The sequence below is a fragment of the Molossus molossus genome, unplaced genomic scaffold, assembly GCF_014108415.1.
Source record: "Molossus molossus isolate mMolMol1 unplaced genomic scaffold, mMolMol1.p scaffold_m16_p_7, whole genome shotgun sequence".
Taxonomy (NCBI): domain Eukaryota; kingdom Metazoa; phylum Chordata; class Mammalia; order Chiroptera; family Molossidae; genus Molossus; species Molossus molossus.
Window position 1 is genome coordinate 78,791,434 of NW_023425401.1, and position 18,394 is coordinate 78,809,827.

General features: G+C 36.2%; 1 protein-coding gene across 4 annotated transcripts in view; it reads left to right on the forward strand.

The window, feature by feature from the left end:
* Positions 1 to 18,394, forward strand: part of CAPZA2 (capping actin protein of muscle Z-line subunit alpha 2) — a 107,707-nt gene that overhangs the window by 69,001 nt on the left and 20,312 nt on the right. For 3 of the 4 annotated variants that reach the window (XM_036246682.1, XM_036246683.1, XM_036246685.1), the window contains exons 3-4: positions 819 to 870; positions 14,560 to 14,623. In XM_036246682.1, coding sequence (XP_036102575.1) covers positions 819 to 870; positions 14,560 to 14,623 — 116 coding nt within the window. Of the gene's footprint in view, positions 1 to 818; positions 871 to 2,555; positions 2,643 to 14,559; positions 14,624 to 18,394 lie in introns of those variants that run through there. The other variant, XM_036246684.1, reaches the window with a different exon arrangement.

Here is an 18,394-nt window from a genome sequence, read left to right on the forward strand (position 1 = left end):
GAATCTAAAATTAGGACAGAATTATCAAAAGAGATTACTAAATCAAATAAAGCAGCTGCCATGTCAAACTAAATACATTCATCTTTTGTTTGAAGATGCTCTAAAGACAGGAATGCCTCCTACTTCTGCACTCTGTTCACAAGCTTCTTAACCAGTGAACTCTTGGTTCATGGTTCGATGCTCAGTGGCCATACTGGCTGGGCACAAGCTGTTTCTTGTTTCTTCACTTTCCTATAGAGCATATTCATTTGAAACTCATGATAGTATTGTCTAAGTATAGGCATAGTGCTAAATCTTTTGCAGATCTTATCATACCATATTTTTGGTATAGTTTATCTGTACTTTAGTTGTTTGGAGATACATTGCAGTCTGCCTGCATTGACTATTGAGAAGGGGTGGGAATCTTTTTTCTGCCAAGGGCAGTTTGAATATTTATAACATTATTTGGGCCTATACAAAATTATCAACTTAAAAATTAGCCTGCTATATTTGATCAGGCAAATTTGGTGAGGCTCATATGATGTTAGCTGGCATTGATTTTGGCCCAAGGGTCCAAAGTTTCCCACTCCTGATAAGGGTATAAAATAACTTTTATTTCTATTTTATTTCCTCTTCTATTTTCTAACCAGTTTTTAAATTAATACCATGATATGTTTTTGTGTTTATTTTGGCTACCAGAGCCAAATTTTGATCTTGCTTACATCTTAAGGCCGGGGTGAGGGGGTTATTAATACATGACCAAAATAACCACATTCATTGCATAGAAATTTCAAACATGGAAAAATAGTAATGTAGAATATATAATATTTGTTTTGCAGATGTCCGATTACTGCTCAATAATGATAATCTTCTTAGGGAAGGAGCAGCCCAGTAAGTATTATATATTATATTAACCGAATGAAAGTGACTTGGAAAAAATGTTTTAAAAGTGTTTTTTAAGCTCTAATCCTTGAAATAGATATTTGTACCTCAAGTTCAAATATATATAATTATATGCACTAGGCTGGAAGAGAAATACTTTTTATCATAGTTATAAATTAAATTCTCTACTCATTGTGTGTTTGGTAGTGGCTTATATGCTCAATACTATTTTTGACTTTTGCAAAGTTGGATAAAATTATTTTAGAAACTTTGGTTTTTAAAATTGTGATTGCTTTAAAAATAAGTAAATAAAAAATAAAATTGTGATTGTTTTCCTTTTTTTATGCAGGTTTCATTTTTTGTTATATGTTTGGCCCTCATAAGGATTTTGAGGATTAGGAGATTTTATTCATCCATAAATACCTAACATAGTATCTGACACATATTTACTTATAAATCCCAGTACATCATCTTTAAACTAATGACCAGAATCATGATGTGTCATAACTATCTTAGGATTTCAAAGCCACCTTCCAAAATAAGGTCAGAAGACCAGTATTTTAGGCTGACTACATTACTCATTTGAAAATGATGAAATTGAACAGATTTTTAGGTGCCTTACAGAGTGTTTAGTATCCATATATTTACCTACTTTCATCCTAGTATACTCTCCAGTGTGTGAAATCCTCCTAACTTACGAGGGAAATTTGCTCTGATTCTGTATTTGTAACATTTGAAGGCTTTATCAAGTAAATCTGTCCTTTACTGTTAATCCTAATGAAGGTAGAGGTTCAACAGACTTCTTAGGCCTATCTAATTTTGCTTCTGATTAAATTCCTCTTATTTTTAATAGCTGTTTTTATGTATTATTTTTTATTGTGGGAACATTCAAAATGTATAATTTATCTTTTTAATTTTATTTTTCAATTAAAGTTTACATTCATTATTATTTTGTTTTAGTTTCAGATGTACAGCATAGTGGTCAATCATATACTTTACAAAATGATCCCCTTGATATTTCACTTGGCACTATACAGTTATTACAATATTATTGACTATATTCTGTATGTTGTACTTTACATCCCCATAACTATTTTGTAACTACCAATAACATTTATCTTTGTAACTACTTTTAGAAGTACAATCCATTAAGTACATTCACATTGATTGTTGTATCATCATTACCACCGTTCGTCTCCAGAACATCTTTCATTATCCTAAACCAAAACTCCGTACCCATTAAACAATAATTTCCCATTCTCCCCTTACCCCAGTCCATGGCAACTACTATTTTTTGTCTCTTTGAATTTGACTTCTCTAGGAAACTCATATAAGTGGAATCATGCAGCATTTGTACTTTTGTGACTGATTTATTCTACTTAGCATAATGTCTTTAAGATTTATCCATGTTGTAGCATGTGTCAGAATTTCTTTCCCTTTAAATACCGAATATATATATAATCACACTTTATTTATTCATTCATATGTCAATGGAAACTTGTGTTGCTTCCACCTCTGTTAATTATTATATTTAAGTGCTTTATAGAAATCTGTTTATACGTTTGACTTTAGTCATTAGCTTCTGAGTGAATATCCACTTACTACTAGTTCTTTAAACCTTAAATTATTTGTATATTCAAGTAAAATTAATTTTCTTTCTAATACCATATAGCATGTTGACAAAAGCCTTAAAGAAGTACATAAATGCACAGCATTTGAAGTTTCAAAGTTAACTTTTTCTCTGAGTTCTCTATGGTAAATAAATTTGTGGGTTGTTTCAGGTAGGTGCAAAAATTAGTAGTTTTTTTGTTTTGTTTTGTTTTGTTTTATCTTCACCTGAGGACATTTTTGCATTCATCTTCAGATAGAGTGGGAGGAAGAGAGAGAGAGAAACATTGATATGAGAGAGACACATCAAGTGGTTGCCACCCACACAACCCCCACTGGGGCCAGGGACAAACTGCAACTGAGGTACATGCCCTTAGAGGGAACTGAACCCAGGACTCTCTGGTCCACGGGCCAACACTCTAACTGCTGAGCCAAACTGGCCAGGACATTTTTTTTTTAAGTTAAGAAAATGAGAAACTTGATTTATTGAAAGACAAGAGTTTTTCCCCTGAGAGAATATGGTTTAATGAAGGTCAGAGAAATGTTTATTATTATACAAGTGGTATGAACTAGTTATATATTTAATTTAGAAATAATGAAAGTACTGAATTGTATTTGTCCAAAGAAGTACTTTTCTGTCGATTATTGTTACATTAAGTTAAATAACTTGGATTTGTTATAAAAAGAATTAGAATGTGAGTTATATTTCTCTTGTATTATGAACCAAATTTCAGGGACAGTTGGGGTCCACATTTCAAAGGCAGATACATTGAAATGCCTGATATTCTGATCTTTTGTTTTTTTTTTTTAAGAAAATGAGTTTGTGAAGAAATCATTAACTAATGATAAAAGATGTTTATAGTATAAACCCAAGGAAAAAAGCATTAAAACCTTCAGTAGAAACTTTAGATTTTCTTGGATGTGCTTCTATGCTCAGTAAATGATTGTTAACCAGTTGAACAGATTGAGAAAATATTGATTCTTTTTGTTGACTTCAGTAATACTCTTAGTATAGAATTTCTCAAAGTCAGTATTCATTTGAGTTCATTTTGTAGACATCTGATGATAACAGTGAAGTGCAGAAATGTACCTTAAATCAGTGATTTTCAACCTTGTTCATCTCATGACACACATAAACTAATTATTAAAATTTTGTGGCACACCAGAAAAATACATATTTTGCCCATCTGACAAAAAAATAGGTATAATTTTGATTCATTCACACTGGCCAGCTCTTGTGTTAGCTGCTGTCATTTTATTTATTTATCTATTTTTAATTTTTCTTTATTGATTTTAAAGAGAGAGAGGGAGAGAGAAGTGGAAATATCCATAAGACAGAACACCAATTGGCCACCTCCTGCATGCCCCCCACTGGGGATCAAGCCCACAACCTGGCAGGAGCCCTGACTGGGAATCAAACTGGTGACCTGTTGCTGCATGGGTCAATGCTCAACCATTGAGCCACACTGGCCGAGCGGCTGCTGTCATTTTTTTATTTGACAACTTAAGGGAAAAGAAGTCAGTACCCCTGACTAAAAAGCCAGGTATTAAATGTTTTAAAAATTCTTGCAGACCACCAGTTGAAAATCACTGCCTTAAATCATTGATTGACTTGGAATTATAATACTCTGGTTCACAGTATCCTTTCTATGAAATAATTTTCAAGCGAAAAATAGTTTTACCTTTATTGTTCACTAGATTTGGTTCTGAATTACTTTTGAAATATCTCCAAACCTGGTTTCACTCAAAAGATAATTTATCACCTATCATTGAGGCTGTCCACAACTATATAAGCTTGGAAAGCATTGTAAAAAACATTTAGAGTATGTCCCAGTGGCAGTTTCACCAGGGTAAATGGATAGGCGTAGTTCTGCTGCTGCTTCTGTTGCATTTCTTGATATTGAATCAAGTACATCTCTTTCTCACATATATGTACTTTTGCTCTCCTTTCCTCCACATTTTTCCTGTTGCTTTATCTCTTAATCATTTTTTGTTTTCTGTCTACCTTTTTGAAAGGGAATAAACATGGCTATTATTCTTAATAGTGGTTCTAATTGGACATTTTTACTAAATGACACAAATTCAGTATGTTTTATACTAAAATTAGACATACTGAAGAATTGATATTCTCAATTCTAGCACATTTTGAAATATCTAGAAATAGCCTTTATTCAACAGACATGAATGCCAAACTTTACTGTGATGATGAGATGGAATTAGAAATGTTCAATACCAGACCAAATGAAATAAGATATTATTATAATAGAGGCATAACAAAGTCCTTTAGAGCCCAAAGGAAGAAATTTTTAATTTCTACTTAGAGTTGGTTTTTGAGCTGAGTTTAAATAATAGAATTTTAATAATAAAGGAAAAACGATGTGGCTAAACTGAGGGAAACATATGGTGAAAAGTATAAGATGCGATTGGTGAAGGGCTAATAGTAAAGGGTGTAAAAAAAAATCTAAATACAGGAACAGGTGACTTAAAAATAGATGATTGGGCTACAAAACTACAAGGGCAGATAAATCATTGTGTCACTGTGTCTAGTAGAGTGCTTTACACTTTAATATTTGCATAGGGAGAGGCTTGGGGGAGTGGATGATGAGTGGGTAGATGGAGTAAGTTTTCTGAACTGGAAGGGACTTTGGAAGTCATTTAGTCCAAACCTTTCTTTTTTATAGATAAGGTAAATGGGTTCTATATTAGCTAGTAACAGGTTTTGAACAAAACATAAATATTCTATATTCTGACTCTTAAGTTAGTGAGTACCTTTCTGAATGTGCTGTGTAATTGTCACCTACTTAACTTGCTTTATATTTAAGATAAAGTTTTATCTGTTTCATATTCATTGTCTCCTTTTCAGATTCCCTATTATTCCTCTATTCCCAAATTATAGATAGGTGGAGTTTGTTGTTAGGAGTAGTAAAAGGTTTAGGACCAAATTATTATCCAGATTTATTATTTAAATATGTCTTGCTGGAAAATTAATCCTAAATTTAAATGATTTAGAAATATAGCCATGCAGTGCGTAATAACAGGGACTTGTTCTTAGAAATGTATCAAATTAGGCGATTTTGTCATGCAAAAGTGTATTTATACAAACCTAGATGGTATAACCTACTTGCACACCTAGGCCATCTAGTATAGCCTACTGTTCCTAGGCTACAAATCTGCACAGCATGTTTATTGCACAAAACAACACAAGATTAAATCAAGCACAAGATAAAATGATGTGATCAAGAGATATTACAGGGGAAAAATGGCGGCGGAGTGAATGGAAGCTACACAGACCGTCTCCCAGAACCAAACTGGAAATACAACTATAACACAGACAAATTGATGGGGAAAAGCAACAGAAAAGCAGCTTGGAGGACCATATAATGAGGGACACTGACTTCCTCCCGGTAGGCTTGCGAAGGCGCAAGACGGGGGCTGGGAGCCCACGGTTGGCAGCTCGGCAGCGGCCTTAGCTATGAACAGCGCCCTCGGGTTACACTCCCAGGCGGCTCCACAGCGCAGAGCCGGGACAGAGGCTAAAACAGCCACAGTCACTCACCTTGGGCTCCGGCAGAGGGAGGTCAGACTGGACTGGAGCTATGTCGGGACAATTGAGATTTGTAGGGCACTCAGAGCTTTTGCTGAGTGCCAGCCACGCAGGACAGTGGCCACATTGCTCCTTCCGAGGGCTCTGAGGAGAGGCAGCAGCCCCTGGCTAGGAGATCCATCCCCACTCTGTGGGCCATTGAAGTGCTAATTGAGCTCATTAACAACCAGCATCTGACGCACCCTAGTGAAAGGCCCTTGTGCTGAGCACCTGAGGGAGTTTTTCAACCAATTGACAATCCAAAACTCATCAAGTAACCTCCACTGCTAGCCTCCAGGCAAAAAGCTAGAGGATAACAGTACCTTTCCTGGACTGGCAACTTTAACCAGGAAAGTAAGACTTGACAGTGGTGTTTAACGTGGGTCCTCCCTCGCTCATCTAAACACAGGAGAGGGAGCCACAAACAGCAGAACACCAACACCCACAGGGAAAACTTGACAGGCTCCAAAGCCCTCAGTGATAGTCAAAATGGTGAAACACAGAAAACGAAGCCAAGTGAAAGAGCAAGAGACCTCCACTGAAGATGAGATCAATGTGGAGCAATTAGGCATGTTAACAGAGCTAGAATTCAGAGCCATGATCTTGAGGAAGCTGAACAGCATGAGTAAGAACATAGAGACACTGAAAATAAGCCAACTGGAAATTAAAAACCATCAAGAAGAGATAAAAAATGACATATCAGAAATGAAAAACACATTGGAAGGTTTAAAAAGCAGGGTAGAGGAAGCTGAGGACCGGATCAGTGAATTAGAAGACAGGGTAGAAAAAATCAACCAATCAGAAAAACAAAAGGAAAAAAACTATTAAAAAACAGGAAGACAGCTTAAGAGAACTGTGGGACAACTGGAAACGTAATAATATTCGCATCATAGGAGTCCCCGAAGAAGAAGAAAAGGAGCAAGGGATAGAGAATATATTCAAAAAAATAGTGACAGAAAACTTCCCTAATTTGATGAAGGAAGAAGGCATTCAAGTTCAAGAAGCACAGAGAGTCCCAAGTAAGAAGAACCCAAACAGGCCCACACCAAGATACATAGTAATTAAAATGCCACAAATTAAAGACAAAGAGAGAATCCTAAAAGCAGCAAGGGATAAGCAACAGGTTACCTACAAAGGAAATCCCATAAGGCTCTCAGTTGACCTCTCACAAGAAACACTACAGGCCAGAAGGGAATGGCATGAAGTAATCAAAGTCATGAAAAACAAGAATCTGAATCCAAGACTACTCTACCCAGCAAGGCTATCATTCAAAATAGAAGGTCAAATAAAGAGCTTCCCAGACAAAAAAAAGGCTAAGGGAATACATTAGCACCAAACCAGCACTGCAAGAAATGTTAAAAGGATTGCTGTAATTAGCAGTAGAAATGGGAAGAAAAATAGAACCACACTAAACAAAAATGGCAATAAATAAGTACATATCAATTATCACCTTAAATGTAAATGGACTGAATGCTCCCATAAAAAGACAGAGTAGCTGATTGGATAAGAACGCATGACTCATCTATATGTTGTTTGCAATAGACCCACCTCACAACAAAAGACTCACATAGGTTGAAAGTGAAAGGATGGAAAAAAATTTTCCAAGCAAATGGAAAGCAAAAAAAAGCTGGGGTAGCAATTCTCATATCTGATAAAATAGATTTCAAAATGAAGACCATAACTAGAGACAAAGAAGGCCACTACATAATTTTGAAAGTATCTATCCAACAGGAAGGTATAACCTTGATAAACATATATGCACCCAATATAGGAGCACCAAAATATATTAAAAATCTTCTGGAGGACTTCCAAGGAGAAATCGACAACAATGCAATCATAGCAGGGGACTTCAACACCCCGTTGACAGCACTGGATAGATCCTCTAGGCAAAACATTAGCAAGGAAACAGAGACTCTAAATGAAGCACTAAACCAAATGGATTTAATAGATATCTACAGAGAATTACACCCCAAAACTACAGAATACACATTCTTCTCAAGTGCACATGGGACATTCTCAAAGATAGACCACATGTTAGGGCACAAACTAAATCTCTAAAAGTTCAAGAAGATTGAAATGATATCAAGCATCTTCTCAGATCACAGTGGCATGAAACTAGAAATCAATTGCAACAAGAACATGCAAAGACATTTCAACACATGGAGGCTAAATAGCATGTTATTAAACAATGAGTGGGTCACCGAGGAGATCAAGGAAGAAATTAAAAACTTCCTGGAAACCAATGAAAATGAAGACACAACAACACAAAATCTATGGGATGCAGCGAAAGCAGTTCTGAGAGGGAAGTTCATAGCACTACAGACCTACCTCACAAAACAAGAAAAATTTCTAATTGACTGTCTAACCTCACAACTTAAGGAATTAGAAAGCAAACAAAAAGAAAACCCCAGAGCAAGTAGAAGGAAGGAAATAGTAAAGATCAGAGCAGAAATAAATGACACAGAGACCAAAAAAACAATTCAAAGGATCAATGAAACAAAGAGCTGGTTTTTTTAAAAGATAAACAAGATTGATGGACCCTTAGCTAGACTCACCAAGGAACAAAGAGAGAGAACCCAAATACACAAAATCAGAAACGAAAGAGGAGAAGTAACAACCGACACCACGGAAATACAAAAGATCGTTAACAACTACTATGAACAACTATATGGCAACAAATTCAACAATCTAAGCAAAATGGACAAATTTCTAGAAACACACAGACTCTCAAAACTGGACCCGGAAGAGATAGAAAACTTGAACAGACCAATAAAAACTAAGGAAATTGAAGAGGTAATCAAGACTCTCCCAGCAAACAAAAGCCCAGGCCCAGATGGCTTCACGGGGGAGTTTTACCGAACATTCAAAAAAGAACTAACACCCATTCTCCTCAAATTATTTTAAAAAATTCAAGAAGAAGGAAGACTTCCAAACACCTTCTATGAGACCAGCATAATTCTAATCCCAAAACCAGAAAAAGACACTACGAAGAAAGAAAACTACAGGCCAATATCCCTGATGAACATAGATGCCAAAATCCTGAACAAAATATTAGCAAATCGGATTCAGAAATACATCAAAAAAATTATTCACCATGAGCAAGTGGAATTCATTCCAGGGATGCAATGCTGGTACAATATTCGCAAATCAATAAATGTGATACACCACATAAACAAAATGAAGAATAAAAACCACATGATCATATCAATAGATGCTGAAAAAGCATTTGAAAAAATCCAGCATCCATTTCTGATTAAAACGCTCAGCAATGTGGGAATAGAGGGATCATATCTCGACATAATAAAGGCCATATATGAAAGACCTACAGCCAACATCATACTCAATGGACAGAAACTAAAACCATTTCCATTAAGAAAAGGAACAAGACAGGGATGTCCACTTTCCCCACTCTTATTTAACATTGTACTGGAAGTCTTAGCCACAGCAATCAGACATGAAGAAAAAATAAAAGGGATCCAAATTGGAAAGGAGGAAGTGAAACTGTCATTATTTGCAGATGACATGATATTGTACATAGAAAACCCTAAAGACTCCATCAAAAATCTACTAGACTTAATAAATGAATTTGGCAAAGTAGCAGGATACAAAATTAACCTCAAGAAATCGACGGCGTTCTTGTACACCAATGATGCACTCACAGAAAGAGAAACTGAAGAAACAATCCCATTTACCATTGCGCCAAAAAAATTAAGATACCTAGGAATAAACTTAACCAAAGAAGTAAAGGACCTATTTGCAGAAAACTACAGGTCATTGAAAAAAGAAATAGAGGAAGATATAAAAAAGTGGAAGCACATATCCTGTTCATGGATTGGAAGAATTAACATCATTAAAATGTCCATACTACCCAACGCAATCTATAGATTCAATGCAATCCCCATCGAAATACCAACGACATATTTCATAGAACTAGAACAAATACTTGAAAAGTTCATATGGAACCAAAAAAGACCTCGAATAGCCACAGCAATCTTGAAAAAGAAGGACAAAGTTGGTGGGATCACAATACCAGATATCAGGTTATACTACAAAACGACGGTAACCAAAACAGCCTGGTACTGGCACAAGAACAGGCATATAGACCAGTGGAACAGAACTGAAAACCCAGAAATGGACCCAAAGCAATACGCTCAATTAATATTTGACAAAGGTGGCAAGAGCATACAGTGGAGTAAAGACAGCCTCTTTAATAAATGGTGTTGGGAAAATTGGACAGCTACATGCAAAAAAATGAAACTAGACCATCAACTTACACCATACACAAAAATAAACTCAAAATGGATAAAAGCCTTAAATGTGACCCGTGAATCCATAAAAATTCTAGAAGAAAATTTAGGCAACAAAATTTCGGACATCATACGGAGCAGAATTTTCACTGGTACATCACCTAAGGCAACAGAAACAAAGGAAAAATTGAAAACATGGGACTACATCAAACTAAAAAGCTTTTGCACAGCAAAAGAAACAATCATCAAAATGGAAAGGCAACCCACTGTATGGGAGAACATCATTGCCAATGATACATCAGATAAGGGGTTAATTTCCAATATATATAGAGTGCTTATACAACTCAACAAAAGGAAGACAAAGAACCCAATTAAAATATAGGCAGAGGAGCTGAATAGACACCTCTCCAAACAGGACATATAAATGGCCAAGAGACATATGAAGAAATGCTCAACATCACTAATCATCAGAGAGATGCAAATTAAAACAACAGTGAGGTATCACCTCACACCTGTCAGAATGGCCACCGTCAACAAATCATCAAAAAACAAGTGTTGGTGAGGGTGTGGAGAAAAGGGGACTCTAATAAACTGCTGGTGGGAATGCAGACTGGTGCAGCCACTGTGGAAAACAATATGGTGTTGCCTCAAAAAATTAAAAATTGAACTTCCATTTGACCCAGTGATCCCACTTCTAGGAATATACCCTAAGAAGCCTGAAACACCAATCAGGAAGAATATATGTACCCCCATGTTCATAGCAGCACTATTTACAATAGCTAAGATCTGGAAACGCCTAAGTGTCCATCAGTAGACGAATGGATAAAAAAGCAGTGGTACATATACAGAATGGAGTACTATGCAGCGGTAAGAAAGAAAGATCTCTTATCCTTTGAGACGACATGGAGGGACCTGGAAAGTATTATCCTAAGTGAAAGAAGCCAAGCAGAAAAAGTCAAATACCACATGATCTCACTTATATATGGAATATAATGAACATAACAGTCTGAGGAATACGGTAGACCCAGAAACATGGAAGTAGGGCACAGACTGACATCCCTCAGAAGAGGGGGTGGGTGGGGTGGGAAGAGATAAACCACAGAACTTATATGCATGTATGCATGACCAATGGACATGGACAACAAAGCCGGGACCGGGCAGGGGTGGGGTGAGGAAGGGATGCCAATGGGGTAAAAAAGGTAAAATATCTGTGACAAAAAAATAAATAAAAAATTGAAAGTAAAATAAAAAAAAAGAGAGATATTATAAGTAAGATGTTTGAGGCTGCTAGCATAACATAGCATACAGTTTTATAGCAAACTTTTTGTAAATAGAAAGTACACTCTAAAATAACAAAAGTGTAGTATGGTAAGTACATAAATAACAGTTGTTTATCATTACTATAAAGAATTATGTACTATATACCGTGCATAATTATATGTTATGCTTTTATGAAACTAGAACACAGTATATTTGTTTACACCAGCATTACCAGATTGCACTTTGATGTTACTAGGTGATATAATATGGGACCATCATATATATGAGATTCATTGTTGACCAAACATCCTTACACAGTGCATGACTGTACTTTGTTTTTCATCTTAAACATACTTTCGAGATAATTTCATTTAAGGATTATTCAGTGCTTGGCTGTTTTGAGGCTTTTCCCAGGAAAATTAGAGTTTTAACGAATTAAGAAAATCAGAAGTTAATGGATACTTTAACTATCCCCCTTCCTGCGTTTCTATATTTTTTTGAATATGCAGTGTCAGGAATTTGACAGCTGGTAATTTAATTCTGCTTTGCTTTTTTTATATTTACTAATCTCTTGTTAACTTGTCAATATTAGTTTGGTCAACCAAACATTCCTTTCTAGAGGAGACCAAGTAGCTAATACCTGAAAATGTAGTGCATATCTTGCCATCCATTGCAATCTGAAAGATTCCAAGTAGATTAGATTAGATGTCTTCCTAAATTTAAAAATTCTCAATATCTGTTCTGTTAAGTGGAAGAAAATTCTCAGGTTATAGATTGAATAAAATACAGTATGATCTTTATATATATTTTTAGATAATTAGTTGTACTATGACAGTTTTTCATACAAATGTGTTGTATAGTTACAAGTAGAGAGAAGTGCCCTGACTGGTTTTTCTCAGTGGTTAGAGCATTAGCCGGCAGACTCAAGAGTCTTGGGTTCAATTCCTGGTCAAGGGCACATACCTGAGTTGCAGATTCAATCCCCTGCCCTGGTCAGAGTCCAGGTGGCAGGCAATCAATATGGACACATAAATGTTTCTCTCTCCTTCCTTGCCTCCCTTCTACTCCATCTAAAACAATCAATGGAAAAATCTCCTTGGGTGAAGATTAACAAAAAAATAAAATAAATTTAAAGAAAAGAAAGGGTAAAGCTTTATTCTTGACTCTATCTCATCACCATTTCCTAGTTCAGACTCTCAGCAGTTCTAGCTGTAGTTGCTTCACTGCCTAATTTGCCATACACACTGCTGCCAAATAAATCTATTTTTAGAAGCAGTTCTAAGTTCTCCTTTCTCAGAAAACTTCTGTGATTATTCTTTAACTCCCCAATGAAATAATTATTCCATTATTCAGGACTTGACATTCGCCCGGCTGGTGTGTCTCGGAATTGAGCGTCATCCCATGGACTGAAAGGTCCTGGTTCCATTCCCAGACATGGCACATGCCTTGGTTGTCGGGTCGATCCCCAGTTAGGGGGCCTGCAGGGGGCAGCTGATCAGTGTTTCTCTCTCACATCAATGTTTCTATCTCTCACTCCCTTCCTTTCACTGTAAAAAATGAATAAAATCATTTTTTTTTTTTTTTTTTAATCCTCACCCGAGGACATTTTTCCATTTTTTGTTCAGGTAGAGTGAGAGAGAGAGAGAGAAACATCGATGTGAAGGGACACATCGAGTGGCTGCCACCCGCACAACCAACCAGGGCCGGGGACAAACTGCAACCGAGGTACGTGCCCTTAGCGGGAACCGAACCCGGGTCTCTCAGGACCGCAGGCCGACGCTCTAACCGCTGAGCCAAACCGGCCAGGGCTAAAATCATATTTTTTAAAAAGGACTTTCAATTCAGTAAGCATAACAGAACACCTGCTATGTGCCAGGTATTGAGCTTGGTGCTTTCTTTGATGTTGGACCTAACCTATCTTCTTGTGTGTTTTGCTCATCCTGGTCCCTCTCATTGAAATATTTCTTTTTTTTTTTATCCTCACCCGAGGATATTTTTCCATTTTTTGTACAGATAGAGTGGGAGGGAGAGAGAGGAAGAGAGAGAGAGAGAAACATCGACGTGAAGGGACACATCGAGTGGCTGCCACCCGCACGACCAACCAGGGCCGGGGACAAACTGCAACCGAAGTACGCGCCCTTAGCGGGAACCGAACCCTGGTCTCTCCGGACCGCAGGCCGACGCTCTAACCGCTGAGCCAAACCGGCCAGGGCTCATTTAAATATTTCTATAATACCAGAGAGACTACACATTATATTTAAGGCCATTTCTCAGTATCACATTTATTATGAAATTACTCCTAATTCTCTTTTCCTTTTACCCTTGCTTCAGCAAAATGTTACTTTTAAAAAGATATATTCTCACCTGGCCAGTGTGGCTCACTGGTTGAGCATCGATCCATGCACCAAGAGGTCACCAGTTCGATTCCAGGTCAGGGCACATGCCTAGGTTGTGGACCAAATCCCCAGTGGGGGGCATGTAGGAGGCGGCTAGTCAGTGTTCTCTCTAATCGATGTTTCTATCTCTCTGTCCTTCTCCCTTCCTCTCTCCCTAAAATCGATTTTAAAAAAGATATATTCTCCATGGTGCTTTACTAGTCATTATTTTATGTATTTTCTCCTTTGTCTTAACATTTATGTTTATCAATTATCTCTCCTATTCAACTGTAAGCCCTAAATGATCACTTTGATTACTCATCAGTTTTATGTTGTATACTAAATATATGTCTGAATAATTAGATCTGTATCTTATAGAGGGCTAACCTTTATTTTCAGGGTTTTGAATTAAAAGACCCAACTAATTTTCTCTTGATAAACATTGAAAGCTGGATATTATTCATCAATTTTTTAAATATAAGACCAGTAGTGGAGAGTTATATTTAAAAGTTAAATTTTATTTAACTTGCCATGTGACTTTTATTGATAGGTGAATTGTCTGACTGTGATTTTTTATGGGGTATTAAATAAGTAATTTTAAGTAATTGGCCTTTTTCTTTTTTAGTGCATTTGCACAGTATAACTTGGATCAGTTTACTCCAGTAAAAATTGAAGGTTATGAAGATCAGGTATGTTTCATATAAACACAGGATCTAGGTATTCTTACTTTCATTTACAATGGTTAATGTTATCCTGCAAGAATTGTGAAGTGATATTAAAAAAGTGGTCTAAGATTTTAGAAAATAATTGCTTTAAATCTACTTTTTTGTTTTTTTATAGGAAAAAAATCAAACCTATATTAATCCAAAATCTAGAATATATATTAGTAAGATTTATGCATAATTTGGTTGCTCTGGAATTCTGCAGTTCTTCCTGTGAGGAACTTAGCATTTAGCAATTATTGAATCTTTTTTTTCCCAAAGTATCAGTTAGAATAGCCAAGTTGAGAAAAGCCACAAAAGATCACTAGCATTTTTATTTTTAATTTCTTTGGATTAGAGTTATTAATAATTGAACCATGATTGTATTAATTCATATCTTGCTTATGTGAAGCAAAATTTATATAAAACAACACGAAGACAGAACTGGTAGGTGGAACATAAGACAGAGTGGTAACAGTTATTAATGGCTAATTATATCAAAGCTTTTCTTTCTCTCTTATGAGATTTTTGTATTTTGGCTTTTTGATTTAATTTGATTTCATTTTTTCCATCACCATTTATTCCCTCTATGTCCTCTTCTACCTCCTCACACGCCCTCCCACTCCCTACTCCCATAATCACCCCACTGTTGTCCATGCCCCTGAGTTCTCTCTCTTTTTTATTTCTTTTTTGCTCAATCTCTCCACACATCCCGACATGCCCCGCCCCCATCAACTTTCCAGAGCTGTCTCCCTGCTCTCTAAGGTGTTTTGGTGTTTGTGGGATTTTTGTTGTTTGTTTGGTTGTTTTTTATGACATAAACAGTGCTATATTGAACACCTTTGTACCTATGGACACATTGTGTTATAGACCAACGAGACAGACCAGACTCAGACTCCGAACTGGGTTCAAATTAAGAGAGATTTATTAGCCGCGCGGTGACTGTCCCATCCTACACAGAGGAGAGAGCAGCCCCGAGTTTAGGGCGAGGGTTGCTTATATAGTTGTCTTAGCCCCTGTTAAGAAATTGGGCTAAAGGTTTGTGAGCAAGCCAGCACGTACAGAAGCAGATATCTGCGGTTAGCCGTTATGCCTGAGGGAGCAAGCAGTTTCGGGTCTGTACAATGCAATTGTTAACTACACAGTATAATGGTTAACTATTAACTCTGGCTGCTAGTTCTTGCTATTCTTGAAGTCCAAGGGGTGAGGTCTGCCTAATGGGAAAAATCTCTCTGAACATTCACATAGCATGTGTTTGTCCTTTACAATTGACTATTCTTGTCTTAAGATAAAAATCAATAAAAGATTTGTTGGGTCCAGGTAATACATCTTTTTAAAATGTTGGATAACTCCCAAACTCATTTTATGAACCTATCATAATTTTAGTAAAGATAAAACAAAAAAGCTAACTCTACAGTAATCTCACGTATAGATTTAAAAACTTTAAATAGATATTAACAAATAGAATCCAGGAACATAGCAAAAGAATAATATGCCAAGACTAAATAAAATTTATTACTGGAATATAAGAGTGGTTTCATGTAAGGCAATACTGTTGGCTATCAGTTTGCAATCTCAATTCTGCATCTTAAACCTCTTTACTACATCACAAACTTTGTGAAAGTAAAGTCTGTGTACTTGAACTCTTTATCACAGTCTCTGATTATTTGTTGTTAAATCAGAATTTTCCAGCCCTTGGAAGACACACATTTCTGAAGTCTGCCTGGAAGGATGCTTTTTTCTTTTCTTTTCCAGAACTTATACTTACAGAGCACATTATAAGACATAACAATTTGGTTTAAATGTTTTGTACACTAGAGCCATTTCTTACTTCAAACAGTAAAATCCTTTCTAAAACAAACTGTTTGCTGTTTTGAAGTCACTACACATATATAAGGAACAATTTGTGATTACAGGGTTCCTTTGAACAATTTAATATTTGTAATTCCAAAGCCAGCAGTCTTGCTTCCTAAACTCTGTGTCCACATACTGATTAAATCAACCACAGATTTCAGCCTCTTAAGTTGTATGTGGGCTCAGTTTAGGTATTAAATTGGAAAAGATAGTAAGCTAGAAGGGAGGAATGGAAACTTGAGCAGCACAACAGCCGCCTCTCCCTAAGGGACTGAGAAATTATCCAGACTTCACAGGGTATAGAACATCAGACAGATCACTAAATATCTATATAATTGAAAATATATCAAACAGCAAATCGACAGGCCTGCCAGAACCAGAGGAATAGAGTAAGAAAGTCTGTATTTTTGGCAATCAAATGGGATGATCTGAACAGATAAGATAATCAGTAAGGCATCAAAATAAATAAGTCACTTTCAGTTTTGCATTCTGATCAAGAAGATCAGATAAAAGATAAATACTCAATTTACTTTACCTGTAGATAAACCTATTTCTGGATCATTTAGGCCTGTGCTTCTCAACCAGAGTTCCTGTGCACATATTTGATAATGTTTGAAGATACTCTTGGTTGAGAAACCTAGGAGGATGGTGCTAGTGGCATCTACTGAGTAGAGGTCAGGGGTGCTGCTAACATTCTGTAGTACACAGGACAGCATCCTTCTGCCAAGAATTATCCAGCCCCAAATGTCAATAGTGCTGAGGTTGAGAAACCCTGATATAAGCCCAAAATAGTTTTTTTCTTAATTGGGTTGATGTAGGGGGAAAAAAATGGGACTTTTTGAATTTTTCTCCTTTTTTATCGAATTTTGTAGAGTAACATTGGTTAATAAAATTACCTAAGTTTTAGGTGTATAGTTCTATAGTACATCATCTGTATATTATATTGTGTGTTCACTAAGTCTACTTCCATCACCATTTATCCACGCTGTTCCTTCTTCCACCTCCCCCCACCACCCACTCTTTCCCTCTGGTAATCACCATATTATTGTTGTCTGTGTCTATGAGTTGTTGTGGGGTTTTTGTTATTGTTGTTGTTTTCTTTTTTGCTTTATCCAATATATTGATGTTATCAGTTGACCAACAAATCAGAGAAAAATCTTATGACATATCAATAGCCAGTGAAAAGGAATTAGAAAAATCCAGCAGCTAGTCAGTAAAAATATGGATAGAAAAAAATACCTCTTTAATAGATTGTTTAGCGAAAAACAATAGCAAATATCATAAACTACAAACACAAATAACTTGAGCTAAATAGAAAAATTAGCCAGGTATATCTATTATTATTATTTATAATAATAATAGCAAAGAAAACAAGAAAATGAGAACTCTGAAAGCTTTAGAAAAGAGAAAAACTCATAGGTGATATGATATACTTTTTGGAAATACTGGGAGACTAGTAAAATTAACCTCCCAACCAAAAAAAAAAAAAAAAAAAACTGCTCGACTTAAAAGAATTCCATAAGATTCATTTAAGGTAAATATACAAAACTCATTAGCTTTCCTCTGTTTTAGCAAGTAAGTACTTTAAACTAGAAGTAGTTGGAGGGGATGGAATTCCATTTTAAATAGCAGTGAAATTGCACATTAACCTAGGAAAAACCTTCACAAGAAAGAAGTAGATCTGACTGGTGTGCCTCAGTGGTTGAGCATCAACCAAGTGGTCGATGTTCGATTCCTGATCAGGGCACATGCCCAAGTTATGGGCCAAATTCCCAGTGCAGGGTGTGCAGGAAGCGGCCAATTGATGTTTCTGTTTCTCTCTCCCTCTCCTTTCCTCTCTATTTAAAATAAAAAAATTTTTTAATTTAAAAAAGAAAGAAGTAGAATTATTAAGAAAATGCTGAT